Source organism: Triturus cristatus, chromosome 9 (genome assembly GCF_964204655.1).
Source record: "Triturus cristatus chromosome 9, aTriCri1.1, whole genome shotgun sequence".
NCBI lineage: Eukaryota > Metazoa > Chordata > Amphibia > Caudata > Salamandridae > Triturus > Triturus cristatus.
In genome coordinates this window covers 82,922,784-82,946,460 of record NC_140592.1, presented here as the reverse complement: position 1 = coordinate 82,946,460, position 23,677 = coordinate 82,922,784, and the positions used below count along the sequence as shown (strand labels likewise).

General features: G+C 45.9%; 1 protein-coding gene across 1 annotated transcript in view; it reads left to right on the top strand.

Moving 5' to 3' along the window:
• Window positions 1-23,677, top strand: part of IFT122 (intraflagellar transport 122) — a 453,095-nt gene that overhangs the window by 393,000 nt on the left and 36,418 nt on the right. The window contains exons 26-27 of the mRNA XM_085624471.1: window positions 3,853-3,981; window positions 11,492-11,568. Coding sequence (XP_085480597.1) covers window positions 3,853-3,981; window positions 11,492-11,568 — 206 coding nt within the window. The remainder of the gene's footprint in view (window positions 1-3,852; window positions 3,982-11,491; window positions 11,569-23,677) is intronic.

Genomic DNA, 23,677 nt, shown 5'->3' with positions numbered 1-23,677 from the left:
ATGGATACAAAGTAGGTCCTCTCTGCGCAGAGCCATTCCCTCCGCCTTAGCCCAGTTAAGTAGGGACTGGTGCTAGGCTAATGTGTGAGGTGCCAGAGGGGATTTCCATTGCTTGGTGAACAAGCGTTTTGCTACTACTAGGCCCAGATCGAGAAAACGGGTGGTAGCCCTGAGTTTCTTATTCCTGCTGAATAGGTGCAGTATATGCACCTCCCATCTGGCAGGGACAGCGCAAGATGTGCAAGTGGCCAGTGTGGTTGCCTGGAGATAGTCAGTCTTGTTGGTTAGTTTTAAGTTTGCACCTCTTTGAACAAAACATACATCTTTCATCCCCATTGACTTTATTTTTTCTATGCCCCCTTCTTCTTTCTATCCACATGGTTAATACGTATCCAATGTGATTCAGGGTCCAGGCCAGTAGAACATTTGAACCTGCACCGCATGGCCTCAAAGTAGTCAACCTCTCGGCTTATTTGGAAACTCCCCCAGGCTTAGATGTCTGCCTTCCCTGGAGTCTAATTGTTCCTTGCTTCCCAGAGCAAACCGCATTGCTAATTATTTTAATGCAATAGAGGTATTAGGCATTGCTAATTAATTTAATACAGTAGAGGTGTTAGGTATTGGTAATTATTTTAATACCACAGAGGTACTAAGCATTGCTAAATATTTTAATACTTGAGAGGTATGAGGCATAGCTAAGTATTTTAATTCAAGAGAGGTATTGGGCATTAGCAATTATTTTAATACAAGAGAGGTATTGGGCATTGCTAATTATTTTAATACCTGAGAGTTATAGGGCATTGCTAATTATTTCAATACACAAGAGGTATAGGGCACTGCTAATTATTTTAATATAAGAGAGGTACAGTACACTGCTAATTATTATTATTTTAATACAAGCGAGGTATAGGGCAGTGCAAATGATTTCAATACACAAGAGGTATAGGGCATTGCTAATTATTTTAATACCCGAGAGGTATAGGGCATTGCTAATTATTTCAGTACTCAAGAGGTATAGAGCACTTCTAATTATTTTAATATAAGAGAGGTATAGTGCACTACTAATTATTATTATTTTAATACAAGCGAGGTATAGGGCAGTGCAAATTATTTCAATACACAAGAGGTATAGGGCATTGCTAATTATTTTAATACCCGAGAGGTATAGGGTATTGCTAATTATTTCAATACACAAGAGGTATCGGGCATTGTTAATTATTTTAATACAAAAGAGGTATAGGGCTTTGCTAATTATTTTAATACAAGAGAAGTATAGGGCATTGCTAATTATTTTAATTCCCGAGAGGTATAGGGCATTGCTAATTATTGCAATACACAAGAGGTATAGGGCATTGCTAATTATTTTAATACCCGAGAGGTATACAGCATTGCTGATTATTTCAATACACTAGAGGTATAGGGTATTGCTAATTATTTTAATACAAGGGAGGTATAAGGCGTGGTAATTATTTTAAAACAAGAGAGGTATAGGACATTGCCAATTATTTTAATGGAAGAGAGAGGTAAAGGGTATTACTAATTATTTTAATACAAGAGTGGTATAGGGCATTGTTAATTATTTCAATACACAAGAGGTATAGGACATTGCTAGCAGTAGAGGGCATTGCTAATTCTTTCAATACACAAGAGGTATAGGGTATTACTAATTATTTTAATACAAGAGAGGTATGGGGTACTGCTAATTATTCTAATACAAGAGAGATATAGGGCATTGCTTATTATTTTAATACTAGAGAGGTATTCGGTATTGCTAATAATTTTAATATAAAAATGGCGTGGTGCATTGGTAATTATTTTAATACTAGAGAGGTATTAGGTGTTGCTAATTATTTTAATACAAGAAAGGTGTGAGAATTGGTAATTATTTTAATACAAGAGACAGTTTTCATAATGATAAACTTTTTTTCTAAGGACGATATAAACTAAAGTCGCAGTGAACTTTAAAAAGAAAATGTCTGATTGATGGATTAAGTCTACGGGCGATCAGTGGGTGGGTGGGTGGGTGCTGAAAGGAAGATCGACCCTTGTAAATTGTTAGCCATTTCCCATTACTGGCTCTGTCACCGGCCTGACACTGAAGAGATTAAATATTCACTGCTGGAAGCCTAGGTGAAGCACAGAGAGAGGGAGCATAAGAAGGAAAGAAATGATCACCAACATGGTCTAATAGAACTATAATAGGTCATGAATAAAAAAATCAAGGATGTGTTATCACTGGAGCGCAGGGCCTCCAAATCAGTTCATGCAGAAGGAAAACTCCAAAGATTGACTAAGCTTGTCACCACAGCTGATAAATGGACCACAAAACTGCCCGTTTGTATTGTATTGACTCCCTTGTGGTAGCCAGTCCAAGCACGTCCAAAACTGGATTATGGACTGGTTTGTTTTTAATTTAGAGTAGAGGAAAATGTATCTTCCATAGTGATAAAATATACCTATAATCAGTGCCGCTAGAATTATGTGACGGGTAGGATCAAATTATATGGCAGGGTTGACTTTTGCACCAAGAACATTTTAATGATGTGACGTAACGCAGCCCATTTTTGTGATGGAATTACTTTATTATTATGCCATTTTACACTTTTTAACCCTATCTTCCTATAGGTTTCACCTCATTATTATCGGGTTAGGAACCGTAGATAGCAATAAGCAACAGAAAAGTGACCAGTGTATCTTTGTGAAGGGCCTTTCACTCTGCAGCAACATGTGTTTCTGCATTTATAGTAAATGTTGAACCATTTGAGGTAGAAACAAGATTTTTTTTTTGGGAGGGTTGGGGGTGGTAAAATATTCAGATTATACAGCAGATGACGGATTATGCAGAAGATGACGGATTATGCAGCAAATGCAGCAGATCGATAATTATGCAGAAAGTACAGCAGTCTCTAAATCGCATAATTTCAGTGGCTCTACCTATATTTTCACTGTTGCATGCAATGAACTAATATTACATGTATATGAAGCACTAACATAGGTTATGCATTGACAATGCTATCGCCCTAACATTAATATTAGATATCAGTTATGTGTAACAGAGCTTATATGCACATATATTTCTTTTGACATCCGGCTTCAACCAAGACCTTTTGATTCAGTAAAACTAATGTTTAGCATACTTATAGATGCTTTGTCCTCCCCATCTATTGGTCTGTTGTATCATTCACAATTTTCTTCTGCCCATTACAGCGTACAACATAGGGCAGTGGGTTATTCCACTTCAGCTGTCGGCGACCTTCACTGTGGGTGAAAGCATTCTGCTCATTCACCAGGACCGTACCCTACACAAAGTACTTCCCTTCAATGTTGGGGACTACTATGGCAGTGTGTGCGTTTTGAGAACCCAAAAGTATTTTAGCTTTTTTCCAAATTTTTATTTTTTTGTTTTAATACTGACAAGTACCTGGCTGCTCCCATTACAGTGTTGTAGAACGATACGTGGTAAAATAAAACGAGCATTGGCAAAACCAAAAGGCTGGCCACCAATTCCGAACCGATTGGCTTTGCCAATGCTTGTTCTACATTGTATTCATTTTGAGCTCATTTTGAAGTACATCTTTCATGCTCGATCTCTCCAGGGCATGTTATGGGGGAAGTGAGAGAAGTTGCATTCCTTGTCTTTAGAAAGGTCTTTGTGGACTAGAACGGCTACACAGTTTACTCGTCATGTTAAAATCCTACTCAACTGTGCACTAAGGTAAACATCATTGTTATACCATAGGTGGTAACTGTTATTGAACTAAAATAAAACCGGGACAGCTTACCCTGTTTTTTTTTTTTTTTTACACACACGCGCGCCCCTATCTCTGACTCTTTCTCTCCTTGTGTTTTTAGAAGTCTTACCTCTGGTGGAGTTCTATTTAGAAGAGGGGATCTCGGACGAAGAAGCAGTTTCCCTGATAAACCTCGAAGCTCCAAAACCTGAACAGGGTCATGGCAAGTGGCAAGAATCATTGACCAATGGTATCCTCAATGGGGAGTAATTTTGCCTTGCAGGATATTTTTCCACAGATGTGCTCGTCTTCATTTTTGTCTTGTTAGAAAAGACTTATTTTCTTTACCATCAGCCAACTGTATGGTGGACTACCTGTTGTGTGACTGCAAACTCTATAAAAGTATATAATTCAGCACTGACTGGCAAAGACATATTCTCCTCTCCGGTGGCCTCTTCATATTAGGGGTGAAGGATACATTTGGGGTGAGATAATTGTGCTACTTGGCTGCCTTTTCTGTATGCTGTGGATTAGTACATGTATGCGTGCATACCCATTACGTGGCTGCCAAAGAAAGGGTGAATCTTTCAAAGGTAATAATGTTGAAGCACTGCACTTGTATGTAATCATTGTTTTATCGTTCATACAGAAAATTGTGGACTTTCTTGAATTTAAGGTCAATTTAGTGCTTCTGATAAGCACCTTACTGATGACTCTTGAAACTCAGACCCGCACAGCACTGGGGGCTTTCTCGCATTTCTAGTCCGGGAATACTAGATCTGCTTGACATAGAAAGATTATTTAAAACTCAATCATCCATATTTTTCTAGTCTTTATAATCTGAGATCCACCATGAATGGATGTCTATTCCTACAGTAGTACCTTAAGTGAATTGTACAATTGCCCACTATGAGCTGGACTTGGACCACCACGTTGGTTTTCAAGACCTATTCTCAGGAAGGGTGGCCAAGATGTGGTTCTGTAATCATTTAGCCAGACAGTTGAGCCATATAGACTCCTGAGCAATCATGCCTTCTAAAGGTATTCTTTGTGATACTGTCTGTCCCGGGCAGTGATGGCCAATCTCCATTCTGAACCTTTGTCAATGATTCTCCCTGATCCTAGGTAGTAGTTTCTCAGCTGGTTATTAACAAATGTACAATGTCAGTCAATATTCTTTATTTGGATTCCACAAGGAAAACCATAAACGTACACAGTAAAAACAGCATAGTTAATATGATAACAATGAATTTAAAACAGAGTGCACAATTAAAATCCCACTGTTAGTATATTAACATTAAAATTAAAAATAGAATCATAAGACTCGTTACCCACACCCTATACCTAAATATAAAAAATTGAGAATAGGGGCACATGCTATCTAACCCTAAAAACAAAAACCCATCCAATGGTCCGCCATGTTAGTGATCATTAATGAAGACCCCGCACTACCCTCACATATAACTAAATCCAAGGCAGGTCGACGGGACAGTGAAACGACATTCAAGTTAATGCTATGCATGTACAAGGCATCCGCTGCTAAGCACTGCCCAGTGCAGTAATCTCCCAGAAAATACAAACAGGACAGGTAGCAATGTTCCATGTAAAGGGAAATGTCTGCACCTTCACTAAGCAAACAGTCGTCTCATAATCATAAGACATATAGTGTATAAAGAATTTTGTTCTTTCTTTTATTACAAATATCTATACACGGGTGCTCGAGTCGCCCAAAACACCAACTACCAAAAGGTGTTGTCGACACACCTGAGTGTGCAACCAAATTTAACAAAAAAACTAAGGCATATACAGCACACTGTTAATAATTATTAAGATCCTCTGGGTATATATAACCCTTTCTCACAGACAGAAATATTTCAACAATATCATTCAAGACAGTAATCCAGAAGAGTCAGTCAGTCCTCTTGCTGTTCAGCAGTCTTTATTGATGTCATAGAAGAGTAAAAAAGTTTCCCAGCATACGATTTGCCTGCCGAAACGTGTTTAGTCTTATTCTAAGACTTTTTCAAGGCATGAAAATAGAATTGAACGGCAGAATAATAACCGCGTGAAGACGAAGTAACAGCCATCGTTGATGGCCGCTCCATCACCGCTGCTTCGCTGGTGAAGACCTTGGCTATATCGCCAAAGAGCCTCCCATCAGTTGCAAAGAAGATCTCATCAACGATGGCACAGTCATCGATCCGGTTGAAGATGACCCTACCGTACCGTGAACCTTGTCAATGACGACCCAGTTGATGGCGAGCTCATCAACATCACCCCATCGAAGAAAAGATGGTCTACAAGAGTACGGTCTCAGCATCTATCCTGTCTATGAACAACAGCAGACTTAGCTTTTCCACCATCTATGGAAATTTTGCAAGCTTCTATGCATTTACCACTGTAGATCTCTGTGCAGTTACTAGTGCAGATCATGGATTCGGAGTTGGAGGCGGATGTCAATGACAAGAGGCACTGAAGTACACAAAAAGTGATAGAACGCTTGAATCAATCTCAGCCAATGGTAATTACTCTGGGCTGCATCCTAGTTCATCGCTATTTTGCTCTCCATGCCACCTTAGTTTGTACCCAGCCATATGCAAATCAGTCTTGAGCCTGCTCCAGTGGGAGCAGCCCTGCCTGAACTGCCAAGCCAGGTACTCCCTGAACCGAACCACAAGCAACCCAGGACCGGTTTTGCCCTAGTTAGGACTCATCCACCAGATACTGCTTGGTTCTAGTGACAGTGTGCATGGGACTCATATGTGGACATACCCATCCCACATACTAAAGTGTACAAAAAAGTGATTAATGGAATGCTTGAATTAATCTCAGCCACTGGTAATTACTCGGTTGCCATTGCAAGCATGACAAAGACTTGCCACATAAAGTGGAAATGTTCCTGTGCATGGTGGAAGCATAAAGGAATACATCACATTTTGATGCAGCCAATCCAAATGCTGTCTTACTTACTTCACTTAGCCTAAGAAACTCTCAAGTATTCTTCCAGCAGCATCCTCTGGCCACAGTGCAATGCAAAAGAACAGAGGCTCATCAAAGAGTTCAAGGCAGATAGGTACCATCTGGTATCTTTGGAGTCAAGAGAAAGTGCTTAGTCAGCAGAACATGCTGGTGCCCTTTGAGCCTATCCATAGGGCATATCTCAATTACCTCTTTTAGAAGATTGCACTTCTCCTGCCTGTCACTTCAGCAAGGAGGGTTGAAGAGCTCCAAGGCTTCATATAAAAGGAACAATACAATTATTTCATGAAGGGCAAAGTCACCCTGCACACCAACCTTAAGTTCATGCCCAAGGTATCCTTGGATTTTCTCCTGAACAAACCTGTCATACTTCATTCTTTCTTCAATCCCAACCACCTCCCTGCCTCGAGAACCCGTCCTGTTCTTGTGCTCTTTCTTCTCTCTTGCGCTCTGCTCTTTCCTCTTGCCCTTCACTCTTGTGTCCTTCTCTTTGTCCTTTTCACTCTTTCTCTTGTCCTTGTGCCCGTTTTCCACTCTCCAGTTTCTCTCTCTTTGTGCCTCTTGGTGCCCTTTCTCCACTCGCTATCTTTGTGCCCATTTCCCACTCTCCACTCTTTTGCCCGTTTTCCTTGTGCCTGCTTTTCCTTCACATCCATTCTCCTCTGGTTCCTTCCGTGCTTTTACACCTCTCCCCAACCCCTCCAGAGCTTTCCCGCCTCCCCGCTCCATTCCTGTATCGCTCTTGCATGCCTTTTCCCACCTTCTGTACCCCGCCCTTTCCTAGCCCCACCATCTGTGCTCCTGCCCCCTTCCAAGATCCACTTAATGGTGCTGCATTGTGACTGCACAGCGGGCACGCCGCTGGCATGCCAAAGGCAAGCACGTCTGCGCCCATCCATGCCTGAACTGTGCCCGGCGCCAGGGACCCAGGTCCATCCGAAAGCTGCTGCTACACAGCCTCCTTACTGCATGCACTTAACACCGGACGTTGCCACACCAGCTGCTTCTGCGCCTCACCTAGTTTCATGGTAGGACCTTTCCCATGTACTCACTGCCATTTCACCTGTACCAACAGTCCCACCCCTCGCACCACACATGTCTCTTTCCGTCTGGCATGCACGCTCCTCAACACCAGATCTTTCAGCTAACATGCCACTGAGATGTGAGACATTATCTCTTCCTGACAAAAACCTGGCTAAACACCCTATCAGAACCCACCATCGCCACAACCGTTCCTACAGCAAAAAGATCTCCCTCTAGGACAGACCAAACAAGTCAGGCGGAAGACTCACCATCTTCCACAAGGACTCCATCACCCGCACGACCTCTACTGACGAGAATATGGAACATATGCACTTCCACACCACCATCAAAGGCACCCTAGCTTACCGACTCCCCGGACCAAGCGTCACCTTCAGCAATCTCCTCACTGACTTAATCGCGCCTGTCGTCATTAGCTCGTACAACTTCATCTTACTCGGCGACCTCAACTTACATCTCAACGACTGAAAAGATCCCAACTCCACTGCCAAACTCGAAAGCCTTGAGATCCAGGGACTCGCCCAGATCGCCCTACCCACAACACAGGACACACCCTCGACCCCATCTTGACAGCTAGCAACAAGGTCAAGTTCAGCCATCTCACTCGGCTCACTCGGACCGACCACTCCATCGTCCACTTCTTCATCAATGCACTTCAACCCCCCACAGCCAAGGCTACTAACAACATCAGATATAGCTTGAACAAGATTATGGAAACAGACTGGACCAACACACGAGCCAGCTGGTACACCAAAGACCTTAAAAACTCCAAACGCCACTGCAAACAGCTGGAGAGAAAATTGAGAACCAGACAGAAGGACCGCAAGAAACACTTACTAGTCTGCTCTCAGAAAATACCACACCCAACTCGACGAGTCAAGAAAAACAGCCCCTGCTCTCAGAGTGGAAAACAACTCCAACTGCAAAGAGCTCTTCAACATCGTCAAAGAGTTCTTCAATCCACTAGCCGTCATCAACTTCATCGCCTCTTCGCCAGACCGCTGCGACAATCTCTGATTTCTTTCACAACAAATTTCTCTGGATCTACAGCAACTTCGACCCCAAACGGAAGGCACAAGAACTCACCAGCCAGCGGCCCACCACTACCAAATTTGACCACCAGATCACAAACTGGAAATCCCTCACCCTAGAAGACACCAGCTGAACTCATGTGCACTCTAGGGCCTTCATCAGCCCTTGTCTCCACAATATCTACAATCTAGGAGGAACTCTGATCAGCTCCCACCGAACCAACATCATCAACACCTCCATCCAAAGTGGAACCTTCCCGGACAACTAGAAACATGTGACAATCGCACCTCTCCTGAAAATAAACACGGCAGACCAAAAGAACTCAGCAGCTCCAGAACCATTTAACTCCTGTCCTTCGCATGCAAAGTCATGGAGAAAGCCATCAACCAACATCTCTCTAACCATCTTGAACACCATCTACTGCACTTTTCGTGATCTAGATTCCACAGCAACCACAGCACGGAATCCGCTCTCATCATAGCAACTGAGGACATCCGGACCATCATGGACAAAGAGGAAACCATACCACTCATACTACTCGACCTCCCTGCAGCCTTCAACACCGTCTCCTACAGCACCCTCATCAGAAGACTCCACAACTCCAGAGTAGCCCTGATATGGCTGGCCTCTTTTCTTTCTGACAGGACCCAGTGAGTCAGGCTGCCATCCTACACTTCTGAACCCAAGAATCTCATTGGCTGAGTATCTCAAGGATCACCGCTGAGCCCTACCCTCTTCAACGTCTACAATGCACCACTCCCTCATGTCATAAGATCCCACAGATTCAACATTGTCTCCTATGCAGACGACACCCAGCTCATCCTTTCCCTGAAAGGCAACGACCCACCAGGATGAACTTCATCACCTGCATGTCAAATGTAGCAAACTGTATGAAATGGAACAGCCTAAAACTCAACACAGATAAAACAGAAGTCCTGAACTTCTGGAACAAGAGCTCTCCATGGGACTCCTCCTGGTGGCCAACGGACCTGGCACCCACTCCCACTCGCACTGACCATGCCAAAAACCTCTGCATCATATTGGACGACAGACTCATGATGGCCAAACGAGTGAACGGCGTTACCTCCTCCTGCTTCTTCATCCCAGGTATGCTCTGCAAAATATTCCAATGACCCCCCTGACAGCAGATGCACGGTCGCCCAGGCCTTCATCGCCAGCAGACTAGACTACGGCAACGCACTCTACGCCGGCATTGCGAATCAACTCATACAAAGACTCCAGACCATCCAGTTCGCCATCGCCAGACTCATCCTCAACATCATTGCACACATCACGCCACACCTCAGAGAGCTACACTGGCTGCCAATCCAGAAGCGATGCCAAATCAAACTGCTCGTCCATGCTTGCTAAGCCCTCCAGAACGTTGGAACTGCCTATCTCAACCACCGGCTCAACTTCCACCAACCGAACAGGCATTTGTACTGCACCTGGCGCAAACACCCTGCATCCACAGGAGGAAATCAATAGTACGCTCCTTCTCCTACATCGCCGCCAAATCCTTGAACGGCCTTCCACCACCACGTCTGGACCTTCTGATCCCTACTGTCGTTTCACACAAAAAACTGAAGACCTGGCTATTAAACTAGGAGCCCAATTGGCCTATTCATCTACTCCTGTGCCTGGATACTTCATCTACTCCAGTGCCTGGATACCCCTCGGGTGAGAAGCACAATATACAAATCCTCAGAGCAACATAACAAAGAGCTTTACATTTGTTAGATGATGCAGGTTCAGTAGTTGGTACTGTGCATTTTCTAATGTTCATATGTTGAGAGCTTTGTTGTCCTGTTTATCTCGGGATCCTTTGGTTTCCCTCTCAGTGCTGCTGTCCCTTGATTCTGCCTAGCCAGTTCTGACATTCTGCTTCTAGCAGAGTATGCAAGATGGCTGCCTGGTGTCTTGGTCGCTGCTGCAATTACACTGTCTGCGCACCATGTGTACAGACACGTTCCGCTTTATACTGTGAACAGGTCATCTTTATTTATTAACTTAGCAGGGTTGCAGCTCTGGTATTCAGTGCTGCTTGGCAAGGCTGAAGCGCCTGTTCTATCTAGGTAAGCTTGCAGCTCATGAGGAAGTTCTCTCCATGTGCTGTGCAGGAGGGCAATGTTGCAGATTACTCAAACAGTTGGCTAAAATATGTAATACTGGCTGATTACGTTTATAAGCATCATATTTAGTGGGATAAAGACAATTATTTTGTTTTCTTCAGGATGTGGACGCCTTCCCCTTTCCCTTGGACATCCACAGCATGCCTGCATCTCTTTGGAAATCCACACATGGTTTCCCTCACTTGGAGATCCACGAGGGTGCTGTCTAGATGTTGTAAAGTTTTAAAGTACATAGAATTTGATGGACCTTGAGAAGTCTTTCATTTATATTTACTTTGTAGCTATACTCATTTTGGAGGTGAAAGAAGGTATGAAAAGATGCTTGGATGGTCAATCAACAATGAATGGTTCAAATGAACCGACATTTTTAATGTTAACTATTGGGCAGTACATTATGCTGTTCAGTTCCATGGTTTTCTATGGTTTGCCGCGCTTCATTGCCTGATGGTCTGGAGATGATGTCTGATATGTTTTAGTCTGTGCCCATTTGTGCCTTGTGTGGAAAAACGTCTCTTGTCCAGTTTGTTCTCAAACATTGTACGCAGTGCAGTTAATATCCTTTACAACTACACCAAGATGCCCAGACGTTGAGGCTGGATGACAGCACGGACAGTTTGGAAGATGATCCCTTCACAGCCAAACTCAGCTTTGAGGTCGGTGGATCTTTGTGTCTTTGCGCTTTTATATTTTTAACAAACTGTTTTTTATCTGGTGGGAATTGAGGTCTATTCTGCATAACCACACTGTTCCTAAAATCGAATACAAATCATTCTACAGTGTAATGAATGCAGATTCGTCTTGCTATGATGTCTCTGAATATCCTTCTTGAACAGATACATGTGGTTGTTAAAAAACTCAATGTGCCACTGAACTGGAGCCCTTAGTATGGTAAAGCGGAGTATCCAAAAGACGCCTTCTCAGATAGGGCAGTATGAGTTTGAGGGATAGCTTGGGAAGCTTGGACAGGTGTTCATGAGTGCTGGACTGGGCAGATTTGATGGCTATAGATCAGTTCTCTATCGCAACTATATAAAGCTTAGGACATTGGGACTGAGCCTCGGGTACCCACTATGCATGCTTAAAAATTCCCTGCTCTGCCTGTTTTCTTCTTTATGCACAAACTGAGTGAACTGCTATTGTTTGCCCAATTTAGTTGTTATTTGTTTTTCTGTATGTTGACCATATATCAACATACCAAATGGTTATAATTCAGTATTTTGACTTAGAAACAAAGCAAGTAGGTAGCATTAAAGAGTGCTATTTTACTCCCGATTGTACTAGTGGTTGTCTTATGATATTGTCTGTACTAATAAAAATTACTTAAGAAAGAAAGATTGCTTTTTTCAAAAGTCATTCTCTTGGCATGGCCTGGACCATGGTATTGAGCAAGGCTGAGGATTTGTTAGCACAAAATATGGACAGTATCAACAGTCCATACCTACAAAAGATGAAATGTTTAATTTCTCATATATCTGTAGTTAAAGATTTTACATCCTGATTGCTTAAGAGGTACTTGTACTATAACATTTTTGTAGCGAGATTTCAGGCGTGATGTATGGCTGCGTTTTTTTTTATCCTCTTCCCCAAATGTATATGGGCATGTTACCTGGGCATCATCACTCCCCTTTCATGTGGCTCTTTTAGACATTGGTTATGGGAAAGAACTGCAGATCTTTGGTTTATCAAGCAGAAAACCTGTGCACCCATGCCCTGCCAATGGAACTATCCATTCGACTCTCTTCAGTGATTCCTCTTGGTAAGGTTTGTGGTGTGCACTACACGTTGCAGGACTATTATCCTTATAGATTGGAAATAGCTTCCTGATTTCAAGCTTTTTTTTCATCCCTATCACGTGTCACACCCCTCAATGTTTTTAAAATAAGCCCTTGCAAGCAGCACATTCCTCCCAGCCCTCATGTCTGGTGTTCGGGGTCCTCTCACCCGATGAACAAGTAAAGTATTTCACGATTTGTTCTGTAAGCATTTTGAGTGCGACCCTTTATTGTTGATATACCATCAGTCCCCCACTTATTTGGAGATGAGGGACTTTTATACAAGGGTCTAGCAGTTAAATAAATCTTATAAGTACAAGCCAGCCTCCCAATAACTTGTTTTTCCTAGAGGCCATCGCTTGGTCTGGTCTGGTCTGGAGAGGATCTGTGACCCAGCAAGGTGCCTGGTCAAGTAGCATTTTACCTGCATCCATTTGGTGCTGTTAAGGCTAAAGCCCAGGCTCTTAACCAAAATGCCCATGCATCCTAACACTTCAGAGCTTCCTTCATTGCCTATTTTTTGGCTTGATCTCATCTGCATACATGTCTTAACTCCGGACTTAGTTCTGAGACGCCTGTAAAGCCTACTATCAGCCTGTCCCTGAAGTGTCAGAATGACATAGAACCAAGTTTCACATCAGAACATTAATCTTTAATATACAGTTGTTGACTTCCTCTGAGGTGCCCCCTGAGATTTGGCCAATATCACATACCAAGTGGGTAACATCACTGTGTATGGACAACAACGTAGCTGGATTCATAAGGCCTAATGACGATGAAAATCACAAGTCTAAATAAAATGCTCATGCATTGGCACTGTATGTGTTTGAAGGAGAGCATGGAGCAATGAAGACTCCTTCTGGCCTTGAGGTATTCTGCATTTCATTCTCTCCCTGTACAGAGGTTTATCTGTCTTCAATACCTCGGTAAAGAGAATTATGGCCTATGTTATATACTTGCTTCCTCCTCCTGTTCTTGTAGATGCTTTCTCAAGAGGTATGGACTTTAAAAGGGATGACCTCTTTAAACATAAATGAAGCAAAAGAGACACAATTGATGGACGGAATGCAGAACAAATCAAAACATTCACCCCCAGTCAAGAGATCTGGGTTAAATCCATCATTCTTTTGCTCACCATGCCACCCCAGTTTAGACCTGACCATATGCAAATCAGTCTTGACCCTGTGCCTCATGGGAACAGTCCAGCCCGAACTGCTAAGCCAGGTCCTCCCTGGACCGGAAACAAGCATCCTAGGACCGGTTTCGGGGTTTCACCCCTCTTCAGCCAAGATAGCTTGATTTCAGTGGCACAGTGAGCCCAGGACCCACGTCTGGGCATAACTGGCGCACTTAGGGCGAGAAAGGAAAAGACACACAATTGATGGATGGAATGCAGAACAAATCAAAACGTTCACCCCCAGTCAACTTAAATGAAGACCATAATTCCCAATTCCTGAGTTATCTAGGGGAACACTTATTTTTTTGTTTATTTCTGACAACTTTGTAATTGCAGTAGGTCAACCCCTCGAGTGGTTGTTATCTTTGAGCTGCGCCAGTTTCCCCCAGCCTTGGATTTGTCAAGAGAGTCCTTGAAGGATGAGCAGAACATTTTATTGTGCTTAATGGCAGGACACTGATACTGGCTTCTTTCGGCGGAGGAGAGCAATTATGCCCAATGTGTATCACCTCCAAGACAAGCTCACCAAACTGGAGCGAGGAACATATCCCTTCCATATGCTCCTCTTGTGGCCCTCCGGGAATAGAATCTTGATATATAACCTATGCCATGGCATTCATTCCTCCTTAAATGCAGGCATGTGTACGGTTCTCACAGGATCTGGCAAAACTGTCTCATACTGAGGTGGAATTTATCAAGAACCTCTTCAGTAAGATTTTTTGGGACTCTACAGCTCGGTCATGTTTGTAGGTGATCCATCTGCAATTTTTTCTTACCACAGCTTTCTTTGCCTGGCTGCACCCCCTTTCTGAACTTTTGCTGAGTGTGGAACCCTGTATATGGATTTGATATATACTAATATGTTTCAATAGAAAGGGCAACTCTCCAGTAGTAGCAGCCACATTTGTTTATGAATGGGGCAATGCAGATAGAGCAGCCTTCCTTGTACTACTGCTTTTGTAGTTCTACTTTTATGAATGTGTATGGAAAAGTGACTTTCTGCATTTAGAATTTCCTCAGTATATTGGAATATTGTTTTTAATTTGCTTTTTAATTTGAGACGGATTGAGTTGTCACTGAAGTGTCAGCTTATGTGTTTTGATGGATGGGAAATGAAATCTAAATGCAGGGAAACTTCCCCAGTCCAATAATTTGTCACCCAGAAGGAGGAGTAGTTACATTGTTATTATTAAAAATGCACATGGGCCATGGTCCTCCTGGGCAAAAGAAAAACCACACTATGGCCCTGCCACCAAAGGAGCACCTCCCTGCTGCTTTAACCTTTGAACAGTACCAACAGAGAGGACAGTTGGGTCCTCAGGCACAACCCCAGAAAGGAGGCCAAAGCCATGTTGATCCAGACAGGACGGATGACATGGAATTTGGATTACCATGATGGGCATTCTGCCATGTCACTGAAAAAAAAGTTGTTGTGTTCCCAGGTAGGACCTTCAAGGACTGGCTAGCTTAGGTGCTTGAAAATCTTTCCAAACTAAGGAGGTTAATTCATATTTAATTCCTATGGTGTGCCACTCCATTTTCAAGGTCGAGCATATCTACCCCCTATTTTTTCTAAATATTAGCTTCTTTGAATGGCTCTGTGCAGTGGGATTTCTGATGGATACATCTGCCAGTGGATTCCTCACCTTGTGAATATCCCCTGCGCCAGCATTCCACTGAACTTTTCTTCCCCACCATTCCACGTCGACGTGGGCGACGTCACAATACATCGGCTCCGCACGCGACTCCGTACGACGTCATCGGAGCCATAAGAAGCCCACGTCGGCGTGATGACGTCAGTTCCCTTTTTTCCGCGCCGTCGACGCGCAACGGTTTTTTCCCAGTGCTCTCTAGATACTTTGTAATCTAGTGGTGTATTTTTGTTAAAATCGGTATGTCTTCGACGAGGAAGTCGGGCTTTAAGCCCTGTAGGGAGTGCGGAGGCCTGATGTCCATGACGGATCCGCATCAGAACTGTTTATGGTGTCTCTCCTCTGATCATGACGTGGATGAGTGCGGGTGCTGTAGGAGCATGAATCCTAAAGCGCTGAAGGAGAGGAAGACCAAACTCTTCATGAAGAAGATCGGTGAGGAGAAGAGAGGGAGAAAAAAGGAGAAGTCCAGGCGAGAGTCTTCGACTTCGAGGTCGTCGAAGTCGAAGAAGCACCACAAGAAGAGGAAGCATTCTTCTCGGCGTCGGTCCTCGAAGTCTAAGAGGTCGAGGTCGGCTTCGCCTCGTCGACGTCAGAGCAAGGTCTTGCCTCCTTCGCCTTCTCCTGATAAGTCTTCGAAGTCTCCCTCGCCGAAGCGGACTCCAGCTCGTTCCCCGACGCCGTCACCGGTGCCGTCCAAGGCTTCGACTCCGGGTCGGGTGGAATCTGATGTGCATTTGGATGAGCAGGAGCAGGAAGAGTCTGTTCCGGTGCCTGGTGACTCCGCGGCTCCGGTGGAGGATTCTGAGGAGCCGACGCCGGTGACTCCACAGGAGGATACAGGGGCAGTTCCTTATCCCCAATTCCCGGCTCCAGGTACGGATCCTTCGGGATTTCTGAATGCCATGTATGGCATATTTCAGAGAGCATCCTTCCCATCCGGAGCACCAGCAGGTCCCGTGGGTCCGATGGCGTTTTCTCTGGGAGTGCCGCAGCAATACGCTCAGGCTCCTTTTCTGCCTTTTATGCCGATGGCGCCTTCTTGGCAGTTTCCGGCGCCGGTTGGGAATCCGGCTCGACCTCGGATGGATCGTCAATCTTCGGAGCCTTCTCTGACGCCGAGGCCGACTCCATCGACGCCGCATCCGGCGCCGCCGACTCCCCCTGTGGCGCCTCCGACGCCGGTGCCTTTGGCTCCACCGACGCCGTGTACGACGTCGACGACGCCGGCTCCCCGGATCCGATCGAGGCGGGAGGCCCAAAGGGTTTTGGAGGAGGAAAGATATCGGGCTGAGGTGGAAGAAGGTGAAGTCGACTCTTCTTCGGATGAGTTTGGAGGTATAGAGGTAGCAAGTGGTTTGGATACCACCCCGGAGTGGGAGCATGCTTCTGCAAGGTCTTCTCCACCACAGGAATTGGCGCCCTACCACGTTGTGATCAAGAAGGCCGCGGAGTTGTTAGATCTGCAGCTGCCCTCTGTGGAATACAAGTCCAACCTGCTTACAGAGGTGTTGCACTCTCCGACGTCGGCTTCGGAGCCTTTGTTACCTTTCAATGAGGCTCTCTTGGAACCAGTGTTGGAGGTGTGGAAGAAGCCTCTATCAGCTCCGGCAGTTTGCAGACAGGTGGCAAGGAGGTACAGGGTTGCGCCAGGAGACCCGGATTATTTATCCACGCATCCTTCTCCGGAGAGCCTAGTGGTGCAGGCTTCATGTTCTAAACATGCTTCGGGTGCTTTCCCCCAATCTCCTGCTGATAGGGAGTCAAAGAAAGTTGATCAGGCGGCCAAAAAGACATTCTCCTCAGGAAGTATGGCGTTGAAGTCATCAAATGCCACATGCTTGCTGGGGCGTTATGTTCATGCCCTGATGGACTCTATAAAAACTTTGGCCCCTAAGTTACCTGAGGGGGATAAGTCGTCCTTCATGGAGGTTGTGGCGGACACTCAGGCAGCTGCCAGGCAGGTGATCCAGTCTGGGCTGGATACGGCGGACTCTGTGGCGAGGATTATGGGGTCGTCCATTGCCGCAAGGAGACAGGCTTGGCTCCGTTCCTCAGGTTTTTCTGCAGATGTCCAGGCCACGCTGGTAGATCTGCCCTTTGACGGACAAAAGTTGTTTGGGGAGAAGGCAGATTCTGCCCTTCAACGTTTCAAGGACAGTAGGTTGACGGCGAAGTCCTTGGGTCTGCAGGCTCCTGCTAAGAGTTCAACTTTCCGTAAGGCTAGGGGATTCGGAAGATCTTCCTTTCGCTCCTTCCGACAGCCACAACAGCAGCAGCAACAACAGCAGCAGAATCCCCTCTATCGTTCCTATAGAGGGAAGCAAAGGGGTCGGAGAGGTTCTGGTCGCAACCCCTCTTCTTCCTCCTCCTCCTCTGCTCCAAATGAGGCTTCAGGGAAGCAGCCCTAGATCCCCCATCCCGGATCATGTAAGGCCTGTGGGGGGTCGGGTGTCCTACTTTCTACAGGGTTGGAAATCTGTTACAACCGACCTTTGGGTTTTGAACCTCGTAGAGACTAGGTACGCCCTTCCCTTTCGGGAGTTTCCTCCCTCTTACCCTCCTTGCCAAGGTTATTGCTCGGAGGACCACCTGCTTCTCCTGCAGAAAGAAGTTCTAGCCTTGTTTCAGAAGGGCGCGATAGAGGTGGTTCCGGAGCAGGAAAGAGGTCAGGCATGCTACTCCCGGTATTTCCTGATCCCCAAGAAGGATGGCAGATTGCGTCCGATTCTGGACCTCAGAATCTTGAATTTTTACCTGAAACAGGAGAAGTTCAAGATGCTGACCCTTGCGCAGGTTCTTCAAGCGTTGCAGCAAGGAGACTGGATGGTGTCGCTCGACTTGCAGGATGCGTACTTCCATGTCCCAATCCTGAAGTCGCACAGGAAGTATCTCCGTTTTACGGTTGGGTCGCAACATTATCAGTTTGCGGTCCTCCCGTTTGGTCTTACTACTGCACCTCGAGTCTTCACAAAGGTGATGGCAGTGGTGGCTGCTCATCTCAGGAGGTCGGGGATTCCGGTTTTTCCCTACCTGGACGACTGGCTTCTGAAGGCAGAGTCCCCGGAGATGGTGCAGCGTCATCTGCAGGTGACAGCTCAGCTGTTGTTCGACTTGGGTTTTTCGATCAATGTGCCCAAATCTCACCTGGTGCCCTCTCAACGCAACCTGTTCATAGGGGCAGTACTGGACACTACTGTGTGTCGAGCATTCCCTCCTCCTCAAAGGATTCTCGACATTCAGGAGATGGTCCCTTTATTCCACAGTGGAGCGGTTGTTCCAGTTCTGAAGGTCCTTCGCCTGCTCGGTCTGTTCGCTTCCTGCATTCTGTTGGTCAACCATGCACGCTGGCACATGAGGGCGCTCCAGTGGTGCCTCCGCAAGCAGTGGTATCAGCACAACGGGGATCTCGGGGAGTCGATCAAGATCTCCGGAGAAGCTGCAGCGGATCTGTCTTGGTGGAGCGTGGAGGGCAATCTGTCCCAAGGAAAGCCTTTCCATCTACCTCCATCGGTGGCCACAGTGATAACGGATGCCTCCACCCTAGGGTGGGGAGCTCATCTGGGGGATCTGGAGATCAAGGGTCGTTGGTCTCCAGAGGAAAGGTTGCTTCATATCAACCTTCTGGAATTGCGGGCGATTCGTTTGGCACTCAAGGCCTTCCTCCCTTCCCTTCGCGGTCAGTCAGTTCAAGTCCTGACGGACAACACGACTGCGATGTGGTATATAAACAAACAGGGAAGAGTAGGGTCTCTTTGTCTCTGCAGAGAGGCCTTACGACTATGGTCCTGGGCTCAGGACCATCAGATTTGTCTGATGGCAAATCATCTGGCCGGGGTGCTGAACGTGCGTGCGGACAGTCTCAGTCGGCAGTTCTCCGCCGACCACGAGTGGAGGCTCCATCCGGAGGTGGTTCGTCACGTCTTTCGGACGTGGGGGACACCTCGGGTGGACCTGTTTGCCACCCGAGAGAACGCGCACTGCCCGTCATTCTGCAGTCTCCAGTATCCGATGCAGGGGGCGTTGGGGGACGCGTTTCAGTTGAGTTGGGGCTTGCAACTCCTTTACGCGTTTCCTCCCATACCCTTGATTCCTCGGGTTCTGAGGAAGATTCGCCAAGACCGGGCCCAAGTTATTTTGGTCGCCCCGGATTGGCCAAGAAGGGTGTGGTATACAGATCTTTTCCACCTCTCCTCGTGCCCTCCGCTCCGTCTCCCTCTGAGGGCAGACCTCCTCTCGCAGTCGGAGGGGCAGGTTCTACACCCCCACCTCCAGAGCTTACACCTTCATGCCTGGAGATTGAACGGGGCAACCTGAGTTCCTTCTCTCTCCCACCTGATGTGGTGGACGTTATTTTATCGGCCAGGCGACACTCCACCAAGTCCATATACTCCTACAGGTGGTCTAAGTTTGTAAAGTGGTGTGGAGAGAGATCCATTGACCCTTTAAAGGCTCATCTTTCTGATGTGCTTCAGTTTGCTCTTTCCTTGGCTCAGCAGGGCTGTGCAGTGGCCACGGTCAAGGGCTACCTTTCGGCCTTATCGGCATTTCTGTGCCTCCCAGATCAACCTTCGTTATTTAAATCTCCGGTTGTTCTGAGGTTCATCAAGGGCCTTACAAACATGTTTCCTCCCACTCCATTTGTAATGCCTCAGTGGGACCTTAATCTTGTCTTAACCTTTTTAATGGGGTCCCCATTTGAGCCTCTTCATAGTTGTCCTTTGAGGCTGTTGTCCTTTAAGGTGGTTTTTCTTGTAGCCATAACCTCGGCAAGGAGGGTGAGTGAGCTTCAAGCTCTTAGTTCCAAACCTCCTTTTCTTACCTTACATGCTGAAAGGATGGTTCTCAGGACCAGGGCTGCTTTCCTGCCAAAAGTTGTTACTCCTTTCCATTTGGGGCAGTCTATTACCCTCCCTGTTTTTTATCCACCCCCTCATCCTTCCAAAGAAGAAGAAAGACTCCATCGCCTTGACCCGAAGAGGGCTATGAGTTTTTATTTGGACAGGTGTCAAGATGGATTATACTGACCATCAAGATCTGCTACGCCCTGGCTGGTAAGACTCCTCCTGAGGGTATTCGTGCTCACTCTACTAGAGCTAAGTCTTCAACATCTGCTCTGGCCCGGGGTGTTCCTGTGGCAGATATTTGTAAGGCCGCGACTTGGGCCTCCCTCCATACTTTCGCAAAGCATTATTGCTTGGACTCTGAGATGAGGAGGGAGGGCCACTTCGCGCGCTCTGTCTTGCAAGACTTTCTGGTATAGAAAGGTGGACACCCTCCTCCGGGAGTGGGGACTGCTGTGGGAATCTATTCACAAGGTGAGGAATCCACTGGCAGATGTATCCATCAGAAGAACAAGTTACTTACCTTCGGTAACGCTTTTTCTGGTGGATACAGTATCTGCCTGTGAATTCCTCACTGACCCACCCGCCTCCCCGTTGTCCACCTTTGTATACCATGAAAGAGGTCTTGTTGGAATGTTTTGATGCTTTCTGTACATTTGTAGGTAATGCTTGTTTGGTTAGCATTCCTTTGTTTTTGTATGCTATGTATATATATTGGTATGCTATATACTGGGTATACTTGGAGTTGTCGTTGGTTCACCTGTTCGCCTCGAAGGCACGGAAAAAATGGGTGGAACTGACGTCATCACGCCGACGTGGGCTTCTTATGGCTCCGATGACGTCGTACGGAGTCGCGTGCGGAGCCGATGTATTGTGACGTCGCCCACGTCGACGTGGAATGCTGGGGAAGAAAAGTTCCGTGGAATGCTGGCGCAGGGGATATTCACAAGGTGAGGAATCCACAGGCAGATACTGTATCCACCAGAAAAAGCGTTACCGAAGGTAAGTAACTTGTTCTTCTCTGCCCATCACTGGAGGTTTGGTACTACTTTTCTGATGGTACTTCTAACCATAGAGTCCTTACATTTTTTTTATTTTTTCCCTCAGATTCTATACTGGATCCAAAAGTTTTTCTAGCATTTCCTCCTGTGCGGTGGTAGGTTGTATTTTTTAACTCCACAGCACCCTCGCCCGCATTTGGAAGTGATGCAGCCAAGTTGCATATATTTGCCACCTCTGTGCACCTACATCAGATACTCTTTTCTGCTTGGATCAAGAGCCATGCTTATGAACTTTGTCTCAGTGCCTTACTGACATCCATAAGTTATCTTTGAATGTGTAATAAGGGTGTCATCCCTGAAGACAAACAGTCTTCAAACTGTACCACACCTGCAGGAAGCAGATTTTAATTACAGATCCACAGACCTCCTTCTTTGGTGTCTTGGATCTAAGCATGATTTGAAGTCAAGTGACAAATGTTTCATGATGCACCCAAAGGCCATCTGGGAGCGGAAGGGGAAGTTGTAGCTCTAAGAGCACAAGAAATGGTCTCACTCTAAGTCATTGAATTGTTACTGCTTCAAATCCTGGTCCAAGTGGACGTCCTCATCTTCAGGTATGTCTTAAACAAACCATGGCGCGATCTTTGACTTTGCTATCTCCAGCTTCTGGTTCCATGATCAATCCTGGAAGTTCGCGGGTTACTTTTGGTTTTCGCTAACTGCATGAGACGTACTTCTCAGCCCATGGAGCAGGCAGTCATGCCTTTTCTCAGCCCAAGTGGATTTGGTGGCAGCAGAGGATGTGGCTACCATAAAGAGGGTCAGTCCTTGTCTTGCTCTTTCCTTGCGTCCACCACACCCAAGCAGATCTGATTCCCTTTTAAGGAGTCACTCATATCCTGCGTGCTGTCTGTCATGGTTACACCTTTCCCTTTCCGCTAACCCCTCCTACAATGCCTCTTTTTTCACTCAGACTTCAGCAAAACATGCCTGCATCCTTGCCAAAGACATTTAGTCATTGCTAGACACAGGGGCAATAGAGAGTCTCCAAGAAGCAGAGAGGCAGAGGACGATACTCTTGCTACTTCTTGGTGCCCAAACCAACATTGGTCCTTGATTTCTTGAACACCATCATTTGGAGGTACAAGTTCAACGGTTTGGATTGTATCCTTGGATCTGCGGCATGCATACTTTCATGTACCTGTCCTGCCTTCCCCTTTTGGTTCCTCTGGTTCATGGTAAGCCAATTCCTCTGTTTCGTTTCACTGTCCTGCCCTTCGGCCTCAACTCAGCTCCAAGAGTATTTATAAGCGTTTGGTAGTCGTTGCCCACCATTTTCAAAGATTGGGAGTGCACGTAATTCCATACCTCGACCACTAGCTGCTGAAGCTGGGCTCATGAGTAAGTCATTGACTAGCTGCGGACAACCATCTCGCTCCTGTCTTCTGAGGGGTTCTCCATCCATGAGCAAAAATCCCACCTTCACCCTACACAATCTTCGCTCACAGTGGTGACAGATTCATCAAATCTGGGTTGTGGTGCAAGACTGAGACAAATTGGACATCAAGGCCTCTGGTCTCCACTGAAGCAGAGGTACCATATTAATCTTCTGGAGATGGTTGGCCCTCGAGGCCGATTTGCTTTTCACTGAGGGAAGTCTTGTGCAAGTCCTGATGGACAACATGACTGTCCTGTGGTATTGCAATGAACAGGTCAGGGTTGTGCATATGTGGTTTGTGCTAAGATGCCATGAGGCTGTCAGTCACCTGGTGGGGTCCTAGAATGCTACAGTGGACAGGGTCAGCAGATGCGATCTAGCTAACAGTGAGTGGCATCTGCATCTAGAGGTGTTTCAGGATGCATTCACCCAGTGGACGTGCCTTCTGGCAATGTTCATTCTTGGGCTTTTTGCTTTCAGATTTTCCACCTCAAGATTCTCTGGGAGATGCCTTTGCTTACTGCTTGACTCTGGTCTCCTTTAAGCATTCCTTTTTTATTTTTGTAATTTTTTTTTTTTTTTTTTTAGAGTTTTATATAGTGCGAACTAGACCCAAGACATCAGGTATCAGAGCACTTTACTTGAGCACCAGTTTTGTTACAAATGGACACATTCATTTTTGTTAGGCACGGGGAGATTAAGTGATTTGCCCAGTATCACAGGATGTTGAGTGTCATTACCGAGACACAAACCCAGTTCCCCAGCTTCGAGGTCGACTGCCCTAGCCCTAAGGCTACATCCTCTGCTTCCTCCTCAGCTTCTTTAGCGGGTCAGGAGGCTCATTCTGATATTCATGGACTGGACATGAAAGGTCTGGT